We start from the raw sequence: 24,883 nt of genomic DNA on the forward strand, positions 1-24,883 counted from the left end.
GTGTGAATGTGTGAGTTGTTGTTATCGTTAAAACCGCTGAGTGTATCCTGGCCGTCTGACAGAAACAACTAAAACAATCCCTAATGTCTCAAAAAAGAGGAAAAACACGAGAATTATTTTCAGTTCATGTGTAATGTCCTGTGATTATGGGCCATTAATGTCATAACACAGTCGTGTTGAGGGGTGGTAATGACATGAAATCACCCCTCACTTTTTTCTTGCCAAGAATAACAACGAATAACAACATCTGACATGGAAATATGGCAGCCACCGCAGGCACACTCAACTTTGCATTCAGGTATGATGTATGGCACGGTGCCTAATTGCTTCTCTTCCCTATTTCATAAATTTTGGAATCTCTCGAGACAGAGACTACTGTGTTAATAGCAATCAAAATTCCTCACCGGCCTGCGCTTCATTTATTTTGTGTCACGCCACACATCCGTGGCGTCACCAGGCAGCTGAGGACCCATGAATCCAGGAAGCCGCCCTTACATACTTACCTATGGATTCCATAAGCCATAAACATAATGACACCTTATTTTAGTTTATGTGATTACGTGTGATAGTAAGATTTGCATCCACAGCACCTCTCCACTCAGTAAAACATTGGATTGCTGTAATTGGTAGTAGGAGTAATCCATGCGCTGATGTGGGGGAGCGTTGGAATGACATTGATATACAGTGCTCCATTAATTGCCATATGAATAGGGTCTGCAGTGGTTGGCGCTCTGCTGATGCATCACAGTAAAAGAGATGGGTCACTCTGTCTTCTCCAGCCCGCAGCTTTGCCAAGCTCATAATTACTAAAACCCCCAATTAATCTTCCCATCACATAGGCCAAATATACACTTCCTCCCTATATAAATGAGTTACAGTCTACACTCTTAGTAAATGTGCATGCGCTTTTGCTTGTGTGTGCATATATGTGTTTGTGTGTTTACACAAGTTTGCATGTGTACCTTCATGTGTGCACACTTGTGCCCATGAGAACATCCAGTACAAACAGCACTATATGTGCTTTATGTTCTCAGTGCACTCTGTAGCTCCACTGTGAGTCACACAGGATGTCAATGCAAGTGGGATCAGTGTCAGGGAGCTGGACTAAAGGGAATCACTATCACTTCACTCCGTTTCATTTTGAATATGGAAAACAATGTGTTCACGTGTTCACTCATGGTACACACAGGTTTAAATAACCAACTTAGGCGGCTTATGAAAGACTTAAAGAAAGATGACAATCAGATTTAGTGTCATTTCCAGGTTGTGAGCAGGTTTACGCAAAAAAATTACTGAGAGGATTACCTTATAACTTAGCGGAAGAATTGTGTATGTGTCAGGAGAGGACCCATTAAATGTTGGTGTGGATCCCAAAAAAACTTTTTTTCACTTTCTTTAACATTACAGGGCGTTTATTTATCTTTTTTACATTTTTGTAGATTTCTCTGAGAACCAGTCATCTTGATGAAAAACTCAATCAGCCATGTTTCGGGGACTAATGTGAAATTTGATGCAGATCAAAGTAAAAATCTGGATCCAGTGAACTTGAATGTGGTTTCATTAGGGGACTGTTGTGTCTTGGTGTGGGCTCTACTCTTGTTATTTCTATGTTTAAATTTTGATGGTTTACTCTGTATTGGATGTTGTTTGTTTGTGAACTTAAATGATTTTTGCGTGTTATATTTTTGCTTCAACCCATTTCCTCAGTGTCAGTTCATGCACACCTCTTCGCGACAATACTTGTGCGTGTGTGTGTCTGTGTGTGAGTCTACATGAATATGTATTTCTGATTGTAGCATGAGTTTCTGGCCCCTGGCCATTCAACCTTTACTCATTCCAAACAGCATCTTCTCCTCCTCGCTCCCGTCCGTCTCACATTCACAACATCTTACTGGCACCCAGTGGGGAGAAGAGGTACCGCGTCCACTTGATGCTTGGCCGACAGCAGGGGAGATGGAGAACTGTTTACAAGTGGCATTTGCCCCTAATTAAAAACAGCACTTGTTGAAGCACTTTGTCTGAGGAAGGACTAGCATCCACAGTGATGCAAGCTGGGCCGCTGATCTTCCAGTAAGCCTGTGCAGACACACAAACACACACACGTTTGTCCTTCTATCTTAGTGAGGACACTAAATGACATAATATATTCCCTGGCCCCTTACCTTAACCTTTACCATTCAAACTAAATGCCTAACCCTAACCCTAATTCTAACCCTTAACCCTGAAATCAAGTCTTCACCCTCAAACAGCCCATTGTTGAAGTGAGGACTGGTCAAAATGTCCTCACTTTCCAAAAGTGTCCTCATTCTGTAGGGTCTATGCTTCAAATGGTCCTTATGTAAAGATCAGTGCAGGAACAGACACACAAACAAAGTCAGACATTATGCTGCATAATCTGTTTACAGAACAAGTCAGAGGACGCTGACAGTCCACAGTTTTGGTAAACTGAGAAATACAGTAGGAGAAACAACACAGATGGCTCCGTGTGCAGCCGCTCCCAGAGACAAATGAAGAATAGTCCTCATGATAGTGATTGACTAAGTCTGCAGAATCTCTCACTCTCTCAGCGGCAGGCAGTCGACTCCCTGCATTTTCTAATTCTGCTGGCCCAACATCTGGCTGTCCCATGTGGAAAGGCCATTATGTCAGGCCAGAGGATGAATGAAAGTAGCCATCGACCTGTCTGCGTGCAGAGACTAACTGGGCCGGCAGTGCCTTCGAGTTTTGGTCAGCTTAATGGAGCACAACAGCTCAGCAACTAATCACCTGTTCTTTCTCATCAGCTGCTTCCCCCACGAGAGAGTAATTGATTGTTAAGTGTTTGATGGATCAGACTAAGACGGAGCTGACCTGACTCAGTGAAACGTGCTGTACAGTTTGTACCCATCTGTGGTTTCATGTTTTCACACTCGCAAGGAACTTTACTTCATCGCAGACTGCGAAACATCCAACCACACGTCACATAAAGAAGTGTGTTTTCCCTCTCTTCTTTTCTGTGGGTATCATGTAATGGACCTCACTTAGATAAATATGTGGTTGTAAAGCAATCCTACATTATCAGAACTTTTTATTTTACAATTTATTTTACAATATCCTGAAAAACAGGGTGATTTTTATTCAAAACTGTGGTCACTTTTTGCTGAAACACTTGATTCATGTGCAATTCCACATGTTTCAGGATTTTTTACTCAGCTTGTATCAGGAACATTACAGTTCATTACAGCTAGATTTTTTCCCCCCACTGGAATAAAAAAAATAATCACAGTATTAGTGATAATAGGTCTATTAATTGATGAGTCCAATGCCAGAAAATGAAGTAGAAATCCTTTCAATTAGGATCGATTAATCATTTGAAATTCAAATAAAAGGGCTCTTAACCTCAAGAATTTATTGCTGTGCTTTGTAAATTTAATGTGTCTGGTGTCTGTCGGAAGCACGTAAGTAATTTGAAGACATCATGTTGGGTTTATGAGAAATCATGATGGACATTTCTGACATTTCACTTATTTAATTATTGAAGAGTAAATTCATGAATTATTTATCAGCCCTTTGCAGAGCTTTAAATACCCAATTTTTTAAAATGTAAACTTTCAGGTATGCAAGATATCACCATCCAACTATTTCACCTGACTCTGAGCAGCAGCTTGTGATCCAGCTCTTGGTCCTCTTCAGTCATTCTTTGGCCTCTCAGCCTCCTCTCCACAGCATCCAGAGTGAGTAAGACCACCAGGCTGAGCTGGAACAGCCCCCCCCCCGCCAGGTGCACAGTACACCTCCGTACACAGCTGGAAGACTGCACAGTGGATTCGTTCACTGCTGTGGCAATGGTGTACTCTGAGCTACCTCGCTGTGCCGTAGTCTGGGGACAGATAGTGGATGGTGGTTTGAAGGGTGAATGATGGATGGCTGTGTTATTGGGTGACAAGCTTCGTTGCTAGACTAGGACAAAATGTTAGATATCGAGTTGTAAGTCTAGATCCCTGCTGAGGGAGTTCTGTTGTCCCCTGTTTCCTCCTCAACTTCCTACAAGAGAAAAAAAGGTCACGAAACTAGACTCTATACCTGCAACATCTCAGCTGGCTTTCCCTGTCAGCGATGACAGGTGTCTTCATGCCCCGCTGGTCTGTTTCTTATGCTAAGATTTAGTTCCCCAGAGCGGGGGAAGGCCCTGCGGGTGAGGGGTGGTCTCTGATCAAAGCAGGCCCACCAGGGGGACAGACACTGGAGAGGGGACACAGTAGAACAGGCCCCTGAATATCCCTCAGAATCGTCTTACCTGTGATGGGAATGTCACCTCCCAGAAAAAGAAGCAACACATAGATTTTCAGAGCATAAAAGATCAAACTTGTGATTTTTCCTTCTGCTTTTATCTCATGAGTCGACTCGACTTCTTTCTCACCTATTTTCCTGAAGTTTGTAAAACAAATTGGATGAGTGAACTATTAAATCAACCATCTTTCACAGTGATGTAACTTCACTGAGGTCATGATATGTGATATCCCATTAGGCAAAGCTCGCTGGCAGATAATAGCTTGAACAGGGAACGGCCGGCCATCACTTTAGCGAGACGTCTATACATCAAAACTGATCTTATATTTATTTAATGGCATTAACCTGTGGCGTCCAGGCCTCTCTCTCTCTATGACAATGACAGGGAAGTCTGGTTTACTTCTGGCCTCCGCTCTGCTGGGCAGCAGCTCCGGTGCAGCCTTCGCTTCTGGGATGATGTCACCACACTGCAGAACAGACAGAATCAGTTTGCTGCTGTGAGGGAGGGAGGGAGGGAGGGAGGGAGGAAGAGAGAGAGAGAGATACACGAACACACACTTCTGTGGACCACCTGGCAGTGATACATTGACAGAAGGGCTACTTGGTTTACACTGCTATACCTTCCTCTAGCACATGAGCGCCCCAGTTCTCTACATGATACAGTTGAAGCTGCAGTATTCTGTTTTCTACACTATTTGTTTATGTAACCGTTTTAAGGCTTCATGTGCCTCTAGAAAAAATGTATAAAACATCAGAGTTAATGATGCTGATAGCAGATGTGTGATATTCTGGCCCCTCTGAGGGAACATGGTAATCCTCAGATATTTCCGTCAACTAGCTCTCAACATGGCTGCAGGTGACCTTGTTCACCTTGTGTGTCGAACACATCCCATCCACTCTGGATCTGGATTTTCACCATTTTCAATAGTCAAACGCAGACGAAAACATAAACTCCTTGGTGACAGAAATAAAGCAGAGTAAGGTCATGAGACAAATCACACAGGGAGGCAAGCATCTGGAGGAATAACACTACAAAACATGACATCAGCTTCACATTCTGTCATTTTACCAAGCTTCACACTAAACACCAGAATGAGTTTCATTTTCTCACGTTTGGAGAGTGAAACATTTGAGTAGCTCAGGCGATTGATCTTATTTCTCTCCACTCTGCAGCTTTCTATTTAACATGCATCACATCTACCGTGCGAACAGAGCAGGTGTGATATGATCAGTTTAAAGATGGTCTCTCTGTGGTCGTGTCTGCAAAGCTGCTGCTGCTGCAGTTCTACAACTGCATCTGCTCCCTGCTCTGCATTTATCTGATCGTCTTCCAGACAAGGCCATACACAGAAGGAAAGTCCAAAATGTAATGCTTCCCTACACACAAGTATAATTCTAAACACACACACACACACACACACACACACACTCTATGCTGATTTAAAGGTCAGTCTAATTGTACACAATAAAAAGCTATTTACGAATGTGAGAAATGAAATTATGTGTTTCCTGACATGTATCCAGTATAAAAGAGAAAATAATAGACACAATGACATGCTAAAATAATATTTTATTATGCTTTTACTTAATTTTATTTAATCTTAGATTATTTAGTTATAGCGAAGTGCCACATTTCTCCACCTCAGAACCCTGCATCTGAGAAAGTATTGGTGTTTCTATCAAGTGATCGGCATAAATACTGACACTAAACTCAGGACATTACCCTTTATCTCAGCTTCCTGTAGTTTTGAAATTTCCTCTGAGAGTCCTGCATCCATCCTTTTTCAATGAAGGCAAATTAAATCATGTTGATTCAGAATGGCACTCAGAAGAGTTCCCATCTACGCCAAGGAAAACCACATTTAACTTCAATAGAACCAAATTTTTATTTGAATCTGCTCTAACTTGAACACACTCTTTAATATCAGTCCCCCTGAATATGCCTGATTTTTTTTCATCAAGATCCAAATACTATTCTCTGAAATCTGTGAAAATTGTCCAATTTCACTATGGAAAATTACCTTGGTAGAAAGTAGTTCTGGTGGTTTTACTGAAGACAGTATATCTCTACATCTGTAGAGAAATGCTGAAATAAGTAACTTTTTTTTAGCACCAAAAACTAAATTCCATCCATCTGCTTTGTATTGTAGGTTGAATGTATTGATCCATGATTTAAAAGCAGAAAATAAGGACATGCACCACTAGAGGGAGGTAGTAACACACTGTATGATCACTGTACTGTGAAGGAACCACTAGAGTTTCAGGTTACGTGGCTGATAAAATAACTTCAATCCATTGCCCACCTTTTTGTTAAGATTTTTGTAATTATTATTGTGCACATATTTTTATTGTATTTATTTTTGATAAAGAATTACTGGATTTATGATAATTCAGCTGTCCCAATGCTATATATTACGTCATAACTCACGATTATCACTAATGCAACCATGATGTCCTGACGTGTTTATAAACGAGTCGATGTTGAGTGAACAGCAGAAAAACACGTTTTCCGTGTTCTACCAGCAGGGTGCGCTGTCGCTTGTGCAAAGGGCTGCAGTTGCTGCTGTGTCCTGTGGGCGGCAGCACAGAGCGGCCTCTCACGGACAAATGGCGTCTCTCCAGTGCGGAGCAGCTGATCTCCTCCGGAGCAGAGCGGCAGCAGCGGTGCGGAGGTAAACACACCGACCCCCCGGATCCCTGCGCGTCAACAGGCCGCAGCTTTATTACGCACGGGTCCGTGTGTTGGAGTGACGGCCGGACGCCGCGCACTGTTCTCGGATCGAGCACAGACCGATGTCCCGGTGCACAAACAACCGTGTGGGGCCGGGCAGATAGAGGAGAGAGTGCCGCTGCAGCCTGTTCATCTGCGGTGTGCTTGTGTCTTCCACCGATGGTTGTCAGTGTCTCACCGGGGCCTGATCCGAGGCGCTGCAGGCGACAGTAGCGGGTCAAATGTTTCCACCCAGACAGCGGAGGAGCTCATCGTGAACATGGGCATCACCCCTTCAGAGAAACCCTCCTCCTCCTCCTCCTTCTTCTTCTTCTCCTGCTCCTTCTGACTGCCTGGCCCGTCTTCGTTAATCCAATTGAGGAGATCATCTTTTCAACCCTTGCTGAGGTTACACCATCAAGACGGCGTTATCTCAGAAAGCAAGGTAAAGGTTTTATTCTCTTCCTCTGTTCTTCTTCCCTGTGACACGCTGTGATCACTGTGAGTTATAAAGAGCTGTCTGTGCTTGTTTTCGCCATTTCCTCGTTATTACAGGAACTCATCATGACTCTAAACAGGGCTCTAACCTGACTCTAACCTGACTCTAACCTGACTCTAACCTGGCTCTAACCTGACTGTAAACCTGACTCTAACCTGACTCTAACCTGACTGTAAACCTGACTTTATTCTGGCTCTAACCTGACTGTGAACCTGACTGTAAACCTGACTCTAACCTGACTCTAACCTGACTGTAAACCTGACTTTATTCTGGCTCTAACCTGACTGTGAACCTGACTGTAAACCTGACTCTATTCTGACTGTATTCAGACTCTAACCTGACTGTGAACTTTGCTCTAACCTGACTGTAAACCTGACTTTATTCAGACTCTAACCCAGGCTTTAACCCTGACCCTAAACCAGAATCTAAATTGAAGTTTACATTTATTCTAAACCTGACTCTAACCCGGCTCTATCCTTGCAATATCCTGACTCTTAACCTGGCAGTAAACTTGACTCTAACGCTGACTCTAAATTGGACTCTAATCTGATTCTAACCCGGCTCTATCTTGGCAATATCCTGACTCTAACCCTGGCCCTAAACCAGACTCTAACCTGACTTTCAGCCTCACCCACTCTCTGGCAGCTGTGAATTCTTACGTGCAATCGTGGAAACATTTCTTGCTTCTATTTGTTTTCTGCACGGCAGCTGCACAGTGTTGCATCTGAACTCGGAGCATTACATGCTCAGAGCGGATGGCTCCACTGAGCTCTGAAAGGTCACTGTCTGCGCCCTGCTCGTTCCATTTTAAGCAGCAGGTCCCCCTCAGGGTACAGGCAGATTATAGATATAACTATAGAACTGGGCTGGTGGAAATACAGCGGTCCTGTGACGGGCCAAGACTCTGAGGTGTGTGTGTTACATTAAAGTCGAATTGCTGATATGCATCATACCTGTACATGGTGTTCTGATGTTCTCAGGAAGGCTCACATTTTTGTACTTTACAGACACACCGACAGTGAGGTGTTTTTTTTCCTCTGTCTCTTTCAGAAAATGAATCCAAGCCCTTGTCAGCGTCCTAACGTCCATTTACTGTCAAGTGTCGATATGAAAAAGTGTTTCACTTCCACATGATGCCTTTAAAAGCCTGGTTTGTCTCTGTGCCAGGTTCATAAACTGCATTCATTCAAAAGAAGAGCACATATGGGCTCCATCCTGTTATAAACGATTAAGGTCCTCCTGATTGTCCGCTATTGATTCTCTCTCCAGTTTCATGCTTCCCGACGTACGGCAGCAGCTGCTCAATGAAACACACTCGATCGAAAGCTGTTTAGTGACATGAACACGAGGATAGTTGTATCTCGACGTTTCCAGGAGTTTACCTTTGACATATGAATAACGCAGCAGGAGATCATTCGGGTCAGACACGTTCAGAACTTCAGGAGCGTTTTACAGAACCTTCAAGAGAGAGCATGCAAGAGGCAGGACGTGACATGAAAATATTGCTGCGGAGAATTTGAGTGTTTTTGTTTCGAGCACCTGAAGAGCAGCGTCGGCCCTTCTCACCAAAAGCTCTTGAATCTCGTTGTCTTTCCAAGTTGACGCCCTCGTCGGCATCTTCTACGTGCATGATGCCTCTTTTTCATTCTGAGGATTTTGTGTTCCTCCAGATTGTCGTCCTGCATGTTTCAAAACATCATCAACACACCCACTCATCACATTTTACTTGGGCTTGCCAGGAAAAGTTCCAGAAAACATTTGAGGCAACAGACTCACACACATCAGGAAAAAATCTCCTTCCATGCTCGTCTGAAAGCAGCTACAGTGAAACTTGTTTATTTCACAGGTGATGTAGTGATTAACTTTTTCCATTCTTCTCAGAAACAGTCTGCTCCCATATGGGAATAAATGCATCAAGCTGTCCCCTGTTACAGATTTGCTGAAAACAAGGGAAAAACGTTGAGTGCAAAACAGCAAAACATTCCTCTGAGTGACCGGCGGCAGTCGGCCGGCTCCCAGAGGAACGTGGAGATGTTGTTTACTTAAGAGTGAGGAGGAATGAGGTTATGATGCCCAGAACTCGCCGTGCCATTCCAGTCTACAAGGAGTGAACACACGATCAATCCTTTATGTTTATATTTTACATCCAAAAATGATATTTATTCAAGAAGTTTTTGTCTACATTTTATGTTATTTAGCTGGATTGCGTTAATAAATACTGCACAGCTTTCCACGAAACTTGGTAGAAGGCTGCGATACGAGTCATGGAAGAACTGATTTAATGTTGGTGAGGATACCGAACGGGGGTGCGGCCCCAGGATTTTGGATGTTTTTCGCTGATTTCAGAATAATGAGCTTGATAAAAAAGAATTTGACTTCTTTTGGGTTCTGATATGTATGAGTGCATTTGGTGCAGACCAAAATAAAAATCCAGATCTAGAGGATGTGTGTGTGGTTTCTTAAGGGGACTGTTGGGCGTTGGCGGACTTCTGTGTTAAACTGTAAAATATCAAGCCTTTTCTTTGTCAAATGAAATTTGACATCTTCAGGTCAGGCTCAACCCTCTGGTCCTTCAGTCTCAGGGTGTCAGTTCACATTCTGGTCTTATCACAAAACATGTGTCTGCGAAAATGACCTTGTTTTTCCAGACCTGAGTGAGTCTGAGGCAAATGCCCAGATCCTGATGTGGATCCTCTGTCTGGTTCAGGAAGTGCAAGAACCCTGATCAGCTCTAAATCACACAGCCTCACCTCATGTTAAGCAGATTACCCTGAGACAGAGATGAGCTAGAAATGCGACACCCATTCAGTTTAAATACACGTACCCAGTAATTAGGAGTCAATTACTGTCAGTTACTTGTTACCTGTAACATCTTGTTAGGGTGGTTTCACTTCAGGAGGGTCTGTGAGGAAAAGACAACACTAAATTTAAAAGCTCCATGGTTAAGTAAGTGCAGTTTCTAAAGGCATTTGGCAGAGCAAGTTACCGCTCTTTTATTGTGGTGACATCGACTTGTCTGGAGAACAAGTCATTTTGCTGTAATCTGATTTCGGGGGTTGCTGTCTGCCTGTGTGCAGTTCGGTTGCTAAGGATTATGCAACAGCTTAAATGCCATTTCAGCAGGGTGTTGTGAGTGTGTGTGTTCAGGGTGGTGCCTTTGTCCAGGCTTTACTGTGTGTGAGGGTTGTACTCACTACCTCGAAATAGCTCCTGAAAACGATCATTGCTCAGAGATTGCTCGTCATGGCGTGCATTTAGCCAGTTAGAGACGGCATCATGAGGGATTGTTACCAGAGCATCATGTACACTCTGCGCTCCTTCCAGATGGATGCTTTGGCATTTTACTTTTCATTCTTTCCGACAGGTAGGGCTCGTAAAGTGAGCCGTTGTTGCGCAATAAATGAACCACGGATTCTGCTGACCCACCAGATGCTCTCCAAGAGTTAGCATTTCAGGAATGTGCAATGTGCAGCAAGTCGTTGGGATCGAGTGAATTCCACACAAAACAATGCAATGAGGCCAAATCACTTCAGTCAAGAAAAAAAACCTCAGAATGAACACCCTGTTTTTTGTTTTGCCCTATGATCTCACTATTATGTGTTCATCTTCTTCAGAGGCTGAAACAAATAGCCATTGTTGAGCTGCCTTCAAGCATCATCCATCCGCACTCTGCCTCCCTCATGAGAGACATAACAATGTTTTTAAGAACTGTAACTGTAATTCTGCTGTTTTTGTTTCTGTTTAACTGATAACTGCAAAAAATGGCTCCAGTGTAGAAGATGTAACATCATTGTGTGGTGATTTCCAACACAGCTATAATGTAGTTTTACAGGACACAGAAAATTCTTGCTTTCTAAAATATGTCAATTTTAGATATTTGTGTGGCTCCCACGGATTACTGGGAATAAGCCAAACCCTTCGCTCTTACTATGTCTGCCTCCACCTACACATGACAACAGCAGAATACAACACGTTCAGTCCCGTACTCTGACGAGAGTCACCCTCAGAAATGCCCGAAACCACTAACTGAAGTAGAGGTAGATGAGTCAGGCGGTAGGCCGGGATCTGGGAGTGCCGGTGGTGAGCCAAAAAAAAAAAAAAAAAGCTACAGCAACCTGGCGTGGAGTGAAGCACGAGCTAATGCCTGCGGGGGAAGAAGGCACGGATGAACGGCACAGTGGCTACATCAAGTTCTGGAGAGATTTGGACGTGTGACGTTGCAGCCTGCTGTCTTTGTTTGGGCATATGCTTGTATAAAATGATCGTGTTAGCACTTGGTCTAATATTTGAAATATAGTAACAATCTAAGACCTGGAGACTCTCTTTACTTCTCAGTGTACCTGCAGCCTGCAGTTCTATCATAATCAAGATTTCAGTCATGGTTGATTTGGATACACACAACCATGACAATGCACAATAGAAAAATAGTGTTGTTGTGTTTAAAAATGCAACAAAATAACTAGTGTGACTTCTAAGTGCAGTGACAACAACAATGGACCTCATGCAAGAATCAGTTGAGCAGAGAATGCCACAGTTACCAATAGAAAACATGGTCAGTGCATTCAGTGATTCATCAATTCACCTTTAATCACGTCAGGGCCTTAGAAAAGGTAACCAGCTTCTGAAAGGGTCCAGCTTCTGAAAATAATACTTTTACTTTTAAATAACAACTGCTAATTATTTTGTGGTTTCCTAGTAAACTAATTCATCATGTGTTGGTGAGTGGTTCTCTCATAGCAGCTCCACTTAGTCTCTTATGTTTTTGTGGCTCTGTCCCTGGAGATATCATGTTTCTGAGATCTCTTTCCGTCCATCCCAATCTCGTGAGAATTTCAAAGGGAATCTCCCTAAATTTGGCACCAGCGTTCGCTTGGCGTCAAGGGTGATCTCATTATAATTTGTTGTTTGAAGGTCAAGGTTACTGTGATCTCACACCCAGCCTGTTCTTGTGAACCCACGCATCGGTAACACCTGGAGGAGATTTTATTACATTTGGCACAAACGTCCACTTGGACTCCAGAATGAACTGATTAGAATGTGGTCGTCAAAGATTGCTGTGACCTCGCAAAACACATTATAAAACCACATATTTGGCCATGATTAAAGACTTCACAAATGTTTAGGATGAAATTACACTATATTTCCACATTTTAAAAGGTCACAAGAACCACGTGAAAATAAATATGTACCCTTTTTGTTTTGCCTCTTCACTTCAGCCTTCTCTCTCACAGTCTCGTCTGCTCCGTACGTCTGTTTCCTGACCCTCAGGTCAAAGCTCAAGCTGTTCCACTCAGTGCTCCCCCTAGAGGCCCTAGAGAACTTCCGTTGTGTTGAGCGAATGTGCATTTATTGCTGCACGTTTCCATTTTTTATATTGTTGTATCTGTTTGTGAATTGGCATCTTGTCTGAAGTTGCAGCACATTCCTCCTACAGGAAATATGTTTGGCCATTAACGTGCATTTGTCCTCGTCATCTACAATAATTTACATCCTCAGTGCATCAGCAACAAACAACAGGATGTCAACGCATTTCCTTTTGTCGCTTCTGGCTTCCTCCCTCCCATTCTGCTCTGAAGGGGCCGAGGGGCTGTGACAGTGGCTCACCCAGAGCGAGGAAGATAAGGGCTGCAGGGCAGAACATAAAGTGAGAGACAGAATGTGCTAAAGGTGCATGTGGTGTGAGCAATCCATTCTGTGGGAGATGATTTGTTGACATGTCTGCCACGGAGAGATTGCAAGGAATGAGCAGGCAAAAGTGGGTGCATGAGATACTGGCATATGAAATTCTCCAGTCTGTGCCCTTTTGTTTGGTCTGAATTGCTCTAACTCTGAGATTACTGAAATTGCTTGTGAATTGTTTATCCCACCGCCGGTGAGAGCGCCATCGTAACCCACAGATTAAGACTCTGAGTGTCTCTCTGTTGCAGTGGCTCTCTCTCTCTGACCATGAGAACTCTTATTGTCCAGATGTCCAGACTGCAGTCCTCAGCATGCAGCAGTCACACTCATGAGCGCAGCACCAACTATGTAGTGTTCTCATGACAGATCTGAGAGAAAGATCTCACATCTCCATTTACAGTGTCTATCAATCACTGTTAAACTGAAGTGCATCGGCGCATGCTGTAAACTTGCTGTAGAGTTAGCCACGAGAATATGCTTATCTCAAATCTCATTTCATGGAAAAGAAAAAGGAAATTGCATGTTTTTATTCATGTGTTCAGACCCTGTTTTAAGTAACTTCCACCCAAACTGTCACAGTGCAACTAACGTCCTGATTATTAAAGCATCATTTCCATTATTATTCCAAAATTTGACATTATAAAAACAACCATTGTCATTGTAGAGTTTTGTTAAGCATTTGCCTGCACGTCATAGAACTCATTTGTCTTGAAAACCATTAGTATTCATCTTCAGGTCGGGTTCCGACACCAAAAACAGAATGCCTGTCAAGTTGGGCTCAGTCTTTATTAGTTTTCTCTCGGGTTAAACTTTCTACTCAGACACAATTGATCAAATCTAAGTATCGCAGACACATTTTTCTAACATTTATCAAGTCCACCGAGGAGGTTATGTTTTTGTCTGCATTTGTTTTTTCTCTGCAAAATAGCAGGATTACGCAAAAACTGAACAGATCACCACAAACCTGATGAGTTATGTGTGAGTCAGGGAAGAATCCTTTCAATTTGATCATTGTCTGTAACATTGCAATGATTTCTCAGAGATTAATAAAAATGAAAAATCAGTCGTGCAGGGGACTGATATTTTTTAATGGGTGTGTAATTTGGTGCAGATCCAGAATAAAATCCGGATTTATTGAATTTAATGTGGTTTTATCAGGGGACTGTTGGGCCGCAGTGGAGGTATGCACTCTTCAGAAATTCACAAGGAAATCTAATGAAGTTTAACAACATTAACCAACGAGAGTGGGTAAACTTTGAAACAACATTACTTTAAATGAGTTTGTTTTTGTTGGAATTTTTTCTGGATGTAAATACAAAGAGAACTTGTGGTCCCATGAGAACAAGTGACGGCAATGACAAACTGAATTCCTGTGATGACACAAACAATTGAGCGGTTGAGTCCAGACATGTGCACAGGCAGATGAGCGGCATTGTGACAGTATGAAAATGTTCCTCTTCTACGGCTGTAAATACATGTAGAATTCAAGATTGTCAGCACATCCAATTGAGAGTTAAATCTGATTATTCACTTTAATCCTGTTATAGTGTGCATGTAAACATGAAGACTGGAACTCCAGAGCAGTGCGAGTCCATTGTCGCCACTCAGTGCCTCGTTTTTAGCACTTGTGCAATTGGCAAGATGAACAAAGTCTTTTGCTGCCGTCTCAAATAAGGACGTTCTTCTTGCAGCCGTATTGTTTTTGTTATGTTCTTTATTACCTCAGACAACCTGTTTTCTGTTTTCTGCAAGATTATGCAAAAAAACAACCCGACCAATTTTCTTGAAACTTGGTGGAAGGGTGATGTCTGGGCCAGGGGGGAGAAGACTTTTCGAGCAGATTCATTTTAAGTTCATGTTATGTGTTGTTAGTTGTGTTGTAGGGACCTTTGTTGTCACTTGCCCAGTACAGTCTAGTCATGTTGATGAGATGAGAGTTTCTTGTTTCAGACTGAATCGTTTTCTGTTCTTCATGTTGCTCACCAGTATGTTGATAAGGGGGGGGCTGCGTTCTCTCTTGTGAAATCAGAACAGCAGGGTGTGTAATTCGCTGTCTCATCTCTTCCAGGTGCTGAGAAGTTATTTGGGGTGTGGAACTAATTTAGGTAAAAAAAATAAAAAAAGATTCAGATGGCTCTCTACCAGTTGGGAAAACCGCTTTGGAAACTTATAACTTCAATAAGGCAGGTGTCAAATGTCTCCTCAGTGTAAACTTGCTTCTGAGGCTTCTTCTAAACGCATCCTGCTGCCAAAACAGATAATGCTGCCCCAGGGTGTGATTTTTAGATACCATGGCAGACTCCTGCAGACGTGTGGCACAACAGCACGCCGTCTGTCCTGCCAGGCTGGCTCTCCCTTTCTACAGAGACGTCGATTAGACTCTGTGACCCCGTTCTGTCATGGGTGCTTTGATCACAAGTGGACACCTCCACATGAACAGCAATCAGGTTTAGTTTTAAAATGTGTCACTTTGTGTCACAAACCTGGTGAGACCTGACGATTGACTGACTCACGATTGGTCGATTGCATGTGTCGACAGGACCTCGCTCCCACGCCTCCATCCCCCCCGATTGCTACTGCGCAACATCTGGCTCCAAATGCACAACTTGGCAGCTTTCGTATCTGGGATAGTTTGGCCTCATTGGGAGGAAGTGGAGACACGTCTTCCATCTTTATATTCAGTATACGGTTCACACCTGATGTCAGAATGCATCTCCACATGCGGCAGAATGGGGTTTGTTTTCATGATGGTAATGAAACAGACACATTGTATTTGTAAATACAGTTTTACCTTGTTATCATCCAACTCTGTCAGATTTCTCCTTCACTTTGATAAAGAAACAATTTTCACCCTAAACAGACGGAGAGATTTGTCAGATTAAAAGAAACTAATGTAGCAAAATAAAATTATCGAGCCGTGTTATGCTGCATCGTGTTCCATCTGGTTATTACCATCAAGCAACTCAGTCCAGTAAATACAAACCAGCCCGAGCAGACGAATCAGTCTTTGCAGTAACAGCGCACTCTGATACTCGGAGGATATTCAGCATTGCAGCAGAAAAATGGCAAGAGACCAAGTGGACATGAGACTACGGTGTTTTTGCCCCATTTACCCTGACATGACCACTGTCACTGTCGGTCTGACCCAAACCGCTCAACACACTTGCTAGACATCGTCACACACACGTACACACACACACGTACACACACACACACGTACACACACACACACGTACACACACACAGCTTCTCCACGCCACTCACAATGCCAAAATACATCAGGGTGATTGTGTAACTCCTCAGGGCGTGATGGAAAAACTAGGCCTATCACTCACTTGGCTCTACCCTCTTCCAGCTCCCCCCTCCATGTCAAGGACAGACGGCGAATGTCCCCAACCGCTGTCCCTCACTCCATGAAGCCATGTCACCTTTCACATTCAGTAATGGCGCTGTCCAAAAATAAAAGAAAGCATCCCTGTGTGCGTGTGCACGCTTTGGGTTATGAATGTGGTCAGTTGATAAATGTCTGAGATAATTGACACACGCTGCTTTATCTTTTCTTGAGTGTACATACAGTATGACTGAAGTGTTGTGTCATGATTATATGATCTATATAAACCTTTGGCCTGTATATACGGTGACCTACATTCTGCCTTGGCAAACACACTGGAAATATGATTTATCAGTGTCATATCTCTTCAGTACACGTTAACATTATCTCACAACAACCGCATTATAAAACCACACCAACATAATACATATAGATTTATACCAGAGATATGAGTGAGAGGTTTTTGCTGCAGCTTGCTCAACTGTTTCTGAACATCTGCAGCTTCCTGTTCTCTGTACTGGCTGAAGAAGTATAGGTTTGTTTCTCTGCAATGACAGTAAACATATCCAATGTGCAGTGTAGAAGAAAACCTATCTAATAATAACTTGGTAATCATCAACATATTTGCCATTAGCTGGCATTGACACACCCCAGTGATAATGCAGAGTCTTGTTTGTTCCTTCCTCCATATGCTGCCTCAAACTTTTCAGAATCCTCCCTAAAATAACACTTGTACTGATTCGAGATGATAAATCAGTGTAATTTAATCATTTACTTGCTACAGCCATTATGCAAGTGCTGTTTACACTCATATCTGTGTGTGTGTGTGTGTGTGTGTTTAACAATGAGTGTGATTGCATAACTGAATGCATAACAGTGGAAGTTAAGTCAAGGGCAGGACACTTGTCTGTAGTTCGCTGCGGCCAATCTCTCGTCAGAGATTCCAGGATTATCCACAATATGAATATGCAAATTGTTTCCAATTGCATGCTGCTGATATACTGCGTCAATAGAAGAATGTGAATTTACTCACAAAGTATTACCCCTGCCAAGGAGGGGTTGTTTCTGTCTTTTTGCTTAACTCATTTCTACCAAACTTGGTGGAGGGATGGGGCCTGGACCATGAACATGACATTTTGACGATGATGCAGATCATAAGATATTTTTTATTATCATTTTCTGTAGTTGTCAGGGAATAAAATAATGCGCGTATCTTAAGTTTCCCCTTTTCAGGACTATGCTTTGTGACAATGTTGTATGTTACCACACCACTTCATGTGTATCTTTTATATTTCCACCATTAGAACTAGACAATCATGCTGTTCAGCCTTGGAGGAATGAGCTTGACTGAGTTCCATCACCAGTTATTTTTATTATTTACCCAGCTGTGGCCTTGAAATCGTGGTTTTGCATATGCACAGCTATTTGACAGGAGTCATCTCTCACTGGGTGACTCATCCAGAAGATGTGGATTTCTATCCAGGCAAGGGCAGAGTTTGTCTCTCGAATACTGTTTTAACCATCAGTCATGTGCTGCACACTTTAACATGGGACTTCTTCATGGAACATCTGTTTCCACACATGCACCTCCTGTTGGTCTCTATTAGAAGAACTATTAGAACGACTGCATTTCATTCATCTGCTTGCAAGGCTGATTATGAGCAGCCTTTACTCTCCGCTCGCTGTAAGATGGAGAGAATTTAATAATAGTATTGAACAGATGTCTGTGTCTGCAGTTGGCTTAATTTGTTCCCTTCAGTGGTCATGTTACCCACCATGCTCTGATGGTATTCTTTCATGTTGTCACCAGGGAGTGAACACAGCAGCCTTCAGAACAAAATGTGACAGACGCACATAAACGAGAGAGAACATGAGCTAAATATAAACAGTCATTGAAGAATGGGCTAGAATATTCCCCTTTTTTAAAATTTGGATTGTCCTGTAACATCAGTCTGTTGATATGTCATTTGACTGAAGACAAAAAATTCAAATTAGTAATTCATTTATCCCAAAAATCATTTGCAGATGATCATTTAGGCACTGAAAAAGAAAATTGTTCAACCTTAATGGGTAACGCATAAAGGAATTCAGTTTGTTAAAATTAAAATGAAATAAGTTATTAATTATTGCCTAGTTATATTAACACAGTTGATAACTTTAATTTAAAATAAAATGAATTCATTTTCTTTTTTTTTCTTTTTTCAGAGTTGAAAAACAACTTCTTTTTCCAGTGTGAGCGAAATACTTCATGCTTCCCCTGGAGCCTCTGTAAGCTTCTGTCTGTCTGCAGTGTGTTTTCTGTTACCATGTGCGTGTCTGTCTATTCTTTCATGTTTGTTTGCTCCGTCTTCTGTTGCCCAGTTGGAACTTTCACAATAAGGTGACAGGACGTAGTTGCAGACAGTAAAGGTGAGCCAAGGGAAACTGGCACATTGCCACTCATCTCCTCTTTTCCACTTTTTTTCTCCCCCGTCTGTCTCTCCCCACTTTTCTCTTTGGCGGTGGACACTGACAGGATATGACATAAGTGAAACTTAAAGCCCTCCTAATTGGCCATGAAGAGCAGGACCGGGCTCTTGAGGGAGGGGAGGCAGGAAGGAACAGGGGAGGGCGGAGCAGCGGGCAGGATCGCTAAGTGGTCATTACGGACCCTGGGCTCGCTCGGTCCTGTGCAGGCAGCCCGATCGAGGTTTCTGTTTTCCTTAGCCACAAATGATCTCTGCTGTGAATGTGCTGGGATTTTAGGTGAGTCAGCATACATGGACTTTGAGGTGAAAGCAATTGCATGTGATGTGATCATAACACATGTGTCAGTGGATTTCAGTTACATCAGCAAGTCCTGTGAGACAATGAGGGAATTAAATTGAAGCAGTGTGCCAGACAGAGAAGAGAAAACCTGAGGCGAGATTAGGTTTCGCTGATGAGACCGGTCAGAGTGTGTTTGTGTCAGCTGGTATCATATCAGCCTTTTCACCACATTAATCTCCCTGCAGCAAATTATGACACAGACACTGCAGGTGGAAATGATCATTTTGCTTCCAACCCTCGTTCCTGCTCTGCATTCGTGTCTCGAGCCGTTTTCAAAACTCTTGAAGGCCAAGTTTGCCTTTCAGAAGAACGCAGTTGGAGATTCTCTGGATCAACTGGAAAATGTCTGGAACATTGACATCTTTCTCTGCGTCTTCTGTATGAAACCACTTTTTCATCATAAGATTATTATATTGCTTTGTTTTTAGTTAGGCATATATCTCATCATCAACACGCCCACTTGCTAGCTGTGAATTTTCCTGCTGTGTTCTCACATGGGCTCACTCTGACATTTTTCTAAGGGGCTGGCAGGAAGACTTGTGGAAAATGAATTTCTCCTCCGGAAATGTTATGGAAAATATCCCACTTCAACACTTACTCAGTTCAAGTAGTTTAAACGAACCCCATGCAGCCTTGTTGTCCTCTTTTTGACTCATCTAATTGGCTGACAGCAGATTTTAATAATTGAGTCGAAAGACAGCCTCCAGCATGTGTTGGAAGGACGTGCATACGTGCTGCAAGAGAATGAGTGGGAAAATAAGTGGGCTGCTCTCACTCCCACAGTAGCCAACAGTTGTTAGCAGCTTTCTTTCACATCAGCCATAGGTGAGGCACAGTATATAAATAGATGCTTATGCAATGCTGTGATGGGCCATTATATAATTACACACAGTTGAAACAGATGAAAATCTCACATTCTTTCAATGTTCTCTCTCTTCCATTGGAGCCAGTGGAATGACTGGTGCATTGAGATTTCACTGAGTTTAGCTCATGAATGTGAAACCTGCAGTGCTGTTGCTATGAGCGGCCTCATGTTGTAGCATTTGGAAATGTGCTCTCACGTATCGTCTCTGCCGGAGTCAGTTCAGGTGAGAAATTGGATTTTTATACATTAAACAGCTGCCTCAGTTGCGCTGGTCTCACGTGAACATTGACCAGAATAACAGTGAAGACACTCAGGGTGCTGCTGTGTTGAGCTGTAATAATACTCAAACATTTCACTGTAATATTATAATTAGTACTATTACCTCTATAATAATTTAATAATCTTTAATAAAATAGTAAGTCATCTACGTTATTATAAGTTTCATTTTAGTTGCAGTCTCATTTGTATTCATACATTTAAAAAAATCTTTTCTTCTTCTTTTCACTATTAATAAATTCATCCATTAGTTTTGAAAAATAGTGAAAATGCCATTAAAAATATCTCAGAGGCTAAAAATACATATATGTGTATGTTTCAATATTTTGGAATGCATAGTGATGAGCTAACACACAATGGTTTGACCTCAGATTTATAAAATTGTTAATCAAGTCATTTTCGATCATAAAAAAGAGTTTAAAACCACAACCTTCACTGAAATACACTGTATATATTATAAAGATATCATTTTATTATCATATTCTCATGAAACTACTTGTTTTGACCTCTAACAGTTCAAAACTAAAATATTCAATAAAAAAAGCACAAAAAGAAAAGCTAGAACCAGTTGATGTTTGTTTTGCTTGATTATTGATTCATCTTCTATTTAGTGTTGTTAACCATTAACCATATCTTCTCTGCCCCCTCTCAGGCTCAGGGGTAAAAGTTACCATGCAGTTTACCAATTTAAAATAAAGTATTTCATTAAACTTAAAACTTAACTTGTTTTTATTCGCTTTTTTTTTAACCTTTTTATATTTTATATTTTATTATTGTTGCACCTCTCTCCATGTATTTTTGCTTTACAGCACATTGGTCAACACTGTTTTAAATGTGCTTTGTAGATTCATTTCACCATCTATTAATTAAGACATCATAAATGATCATTACAGTGATGGATACTTTTCCAAATGTTACCTTACAGTGTTGTGAAATTCCCTGCACTTCACTCATAGATGAGATGTGCTGACAGGTTTTTGTCCCGGCTCTGCTCGATGCCTCTCTTTTTACGGGATCTACAAATGTAAGAATTTGAATGTTTGAAAGTGGCATGATCCAGTTTCCCACAGAGTAATGTCACTATACTGTGATATACTGTGTGGTGATATACAACTGTGTGTGTCTGGTCTTGTTATATGATCCTGTCAAGTGCCAGATAAAGGTTGACATCACTGGAGTGAGATCATTTGCTGATCTGATTTGCAGATTAGCGATCAGGGGGCAGATCAAGGAATTTATTTTTTGTTAAAATTTAGAGATAGGGTGTTTCTCAACATTTTCCCAGGGAGTAAAGTAACGGATCTGAATGAAAAAAAACCCAGTTATATTTAGGAAACTGATATCTATGAGTGTGTAAAATTTGGTGCAGCTTGATAGCCATTGTTGTTAAATCAGCTTTATAGACACTAAATCTGCTGAGTTCATTGTCCAAGTTTGAATTGGTGGTATCATGTGTGCTGTAAGAAGATTTCCTTTTCATTTCATAGACCTCTCAGGTTCTGTTGCTCCTCAGTTAAAACTCTGACCTTGTTATGCGATGGATTGTTAGAGTGTGTGTTTATGACTCTCTCTTGGATGTAGAGTCTTTATCAGATGGATGCCGCTGCAGCCACTTAAGCTATAAGTGGAGCTCCTGCAGCCTGATGACTGACACATGGTGACCACTGCTCAGGATGGATGTTTGACTCCTGACTCACTTCTGACTCGTTTGATGGATTCATTTGCTCACTGACTCGACCTTTTCACGCATACACTCCTCTGAGAGCCTGTGTTTGAAATCAGCACATTGAGCACGACAGGCCCACATGCACAATCCCACTGCCTGGACTTGGACATGTGTGTGTTTTTCCAGGGGATAATGGGCCCATCTAGTTAATAATGCAGCAGCAGCATCGCACTGCACCACCTTTTCTCCTGAAAACTCATTTTGCCTTTGTTGCCCTCCCTTCCTTTCTCTCTCTCCTCCTCAGGCCATCCTTACAAAACTATTTCATTTGTCCTCATCGACCCGGCCTGTCAGTGCGTTCACAGCCAATATAAAGCTTTGGAGGAGAGAAACTGATTCAAATGTAAAAGCACACAGTGTTATAGAGAGTCTTGTTCTGTTCACTGAATTGCTTTTTACTGTCAGCAGGGTTTTTTTCTGTAGCCACAGGGCGAATGGTATTGAGTAGCTCAGACCAAGAGAAAGATAAAGAAACTGATTCATTTCAATCCTCCACCGCAAACGTGTTGATTCAGCTCTCCACACGTTGGGTTTTTTCAGTTTTAACACCGTCTCCTGACGTGTTTGATCGTATGTGAGCATGGAGGTGTCACCTCTTCGTCTTTGCAAGGTCAATTTGTGCACGTTGGCAGAATAATACTGTCGAGGTTCATGATTCAGCTCCTGTTGCCACATTAAATTATTTTAAAGATTTCATGACAGATGCGTTACCTGCGATTTCCTTCTTTTCAAACTCCTTGTTAGAGGTTGCTTTGCACTTTGATAAACTGTCAGACCCACCTTTAAGCTTCCACTCATCCTGGCATCATGTATTTGGTTCTGTCCTGATGACAAATTGCCATTTGACATTTACATTTTTGACACCAGCACCTTTATAACAGAGCTTCCTGCCAGCCGGGGGTGGATCTAGGGGCTGGGCCAGGGGGCACTGGCTCCAGCAGAAATCTGATTGGCCCCCTGAAGTACCCCTGTCGTGATTATTTTTTTATAAACTAGTCACTTACTTGAAGTACTAAGATTAAATATGACAACTGGGAAATAGAAGAACACAATGTGCTTGATCAAGGAAGAATCATCAAAATACATTCAATGATGTGTGGCTTTGCTCAAAGCTATAGAGCTGACAGTAAACAATGAAGGACTTAAGTGTGCACCTCACTGAATCAGGAACAGCGTATGGATGTTGGGCCCTCTGTGTTAAATGTTGCCCCTTTATGTTCCCTGATTTAGAAAAACCCTCGATCCAGCACTGCTGCCAGCAACATGACACCACAGGCCTGTGACACCTGACTTTGTGCTGCCATGTCTTTAGCCTGTGTGTTCACAAAACCGCAGTGTGTGTCAGAGCATTTGCAGAATCCAATCACCTATAGATTTCCAATGGAGCTTCTATCCAATAATAGACTCCTTCATAGGATACTCTCGTGCATCCTCTTCCTTCCTCCTCTTGCATCACTGAGCAGCTTAAAGAGAATAGAGATGTTGATGCTGACGGTTGCCCAATATTGTTTGTGTTTTCTGTAGGTTGTGTTTATGGTGACAACGAAACAGCAAGTTATGAAATAAAAGAATCCCTCCTCCGTCCCATGTGTTCCTCCTTAAAAGAGTGTTCTTAGTAGTGGCGATGTTTAATGTGATAACATATCTCTGCTAAACCAGAACACACACAGACTCTCTGTTTTCCTCTCCACTCCCCTCTTTGGGTGGCACATGTAGTCAGCACAGGAGTCCACAGAGCGATCACGTGAACTGTCCAACCCCTCTCCTCCCACTCGCTGTGCTCTTCTTCCATGTCTGCAAACAAGCAGCTGCACATTGAGGCAGACACTGTGTGTGTGTGTGTGTGACCAGAGAAAGCAAACTCCCCATCTCTTCTCCTCTGCCGTGCTGCTCCCTCTTCCTCCCTCCACCTCCAAAATCCTCCTCCTGCCGGTTGCTAAGCAGCACAGGGAGAGTTTGACAGCGTTGACGTGTGTGCGCGGGACTACTTCCTGTAAACAGTGAGTGGGTGCTCTTTGCTATCAGACACAGAAGGGAAGGAGAGAGCGAGATGAGGCTGCCTAAAATAACCTCTCCTGACTTGCACAAAAGAGATGCGATGACGCGCGGTGGAGGAAAAAAAAAAGTGTTATTTCATCCTGAGTGAAAATCTCACAGGGAGCTGAGGAAGCGGATGGCTACAGGAGTTTTCTGAGCCTGCCAGAGAGTATGGAGCCTGGAATAAAAATGAACACAGCTGACAGAGGCCATTTAGGCGGAGAGCTGGTGTCATTCTGCATTCAGCTGGCTGGTTTGTGTGCGCAAACAGTCACTGGACACGACTCACAATGCATTTTCAGTCTGGGCTCATACCGTCATGCTGATTGTGTCACAACAAATAAAGCTCTTCTTGAACTCTGGATTCCTCGTGAAGACAGACCCAAACAAAACTGAGTTCTTTTTTTTCTTGTGTGTTTCAGCTCTGTGGCGGTGAAGATGACCACGGCACGGTACCGTCCCACCTGGGAGCTGGCCGTGGACCCCCTGGTCTCGTGTAAGCTGTGCCTTGGAGAGTTCCCTCTGGAGCAGATGACCACCATCACACAGTGCCAATGTGTCTTCTGTACACTGGTGAGCAGGACTTTACAAGCAGCAACAGCATGATGATTTCATCCAAAAAACAGAAAGGATTATAAATAAGGTTCTTTAGATCTATTTTATATGATAATATATTCACTACG

The 24,883-nt window shown here is 42.5% G+C and overlaps 2 protein-coding genes across 5 annotated transcripts in view; one reads left to right on the forward strand and one right to left on the reverse strand.

The window, feature by feature from the left end:
• Positions 1-1,416: 1,416 nt before the first annotated feature.
• On the reverse strand, positions 1,417-9,095 carry cmpk2 (cytidine monophosphate (UMP-CMP) kinase 2, mitochondrial). The gene is given in 9 exon segments (XM_069535729.1): positions 1,417-2,112; positions 3,632-3,859; positions 4,146-4,160; positions 4,162-4,235; positions 4,238-4,276; positions 4,615-4,630; positions 4,632-4,736; positions 5,020-5,103; positions 9,045-9,095. Coding segments are annotated over 9 exon segments (759 nt in total). The 3' UTR covers positions 1,417-1,965.
• The window catches only part of rnf144aa (ring finger protein 144aa), a 30,712-nt gene continuing 12,679 nt past the window's right edge, over positions 6,851-24,883 (forward strand). The window contains exons 1-3 of one of the 4 annotated variants that reach the window (XM_069535671.1): positions 6,869-7,424; positions 18,694-18,897; positions 24,623-24,773. In XM_069535671.1, coding sequence (XP_069391772.1) covers positions 24,639-24,773 — 135 coding nt within the window. In that variant the 5' untranslated portion in view covers positions 6,869-7,424; positions 18,694-18,897; positions 24,623-24,638. Of the gene's footprint in view, positions 7,425-18,693; positions 18,898-24,192; positions 24,460-24,622; positions 24,774-24,883 lie in introns of those variants that run through there. The other 3 variants (XM_020085166.2, XM_069535669.1, XM_069535670.1) reach the window with 3 other exon arrangements.

The sequence above is a fragment of the Paralichthys olivaceus genome, chromosome 12 (assembly GCF_024713975.1).
Source record: "Paralichthys olivaceus isolate ysfri-2021 chromosome 12, ASM2471397v2, whole genome shotgun sequence".
Lineage (NCBI taxonomy): Eukaryota > Metazoa > Chordata > Actinopteri > Pleuronectiformes > Paralichthyidae > Paralichthys > Paralichthys olivaceus.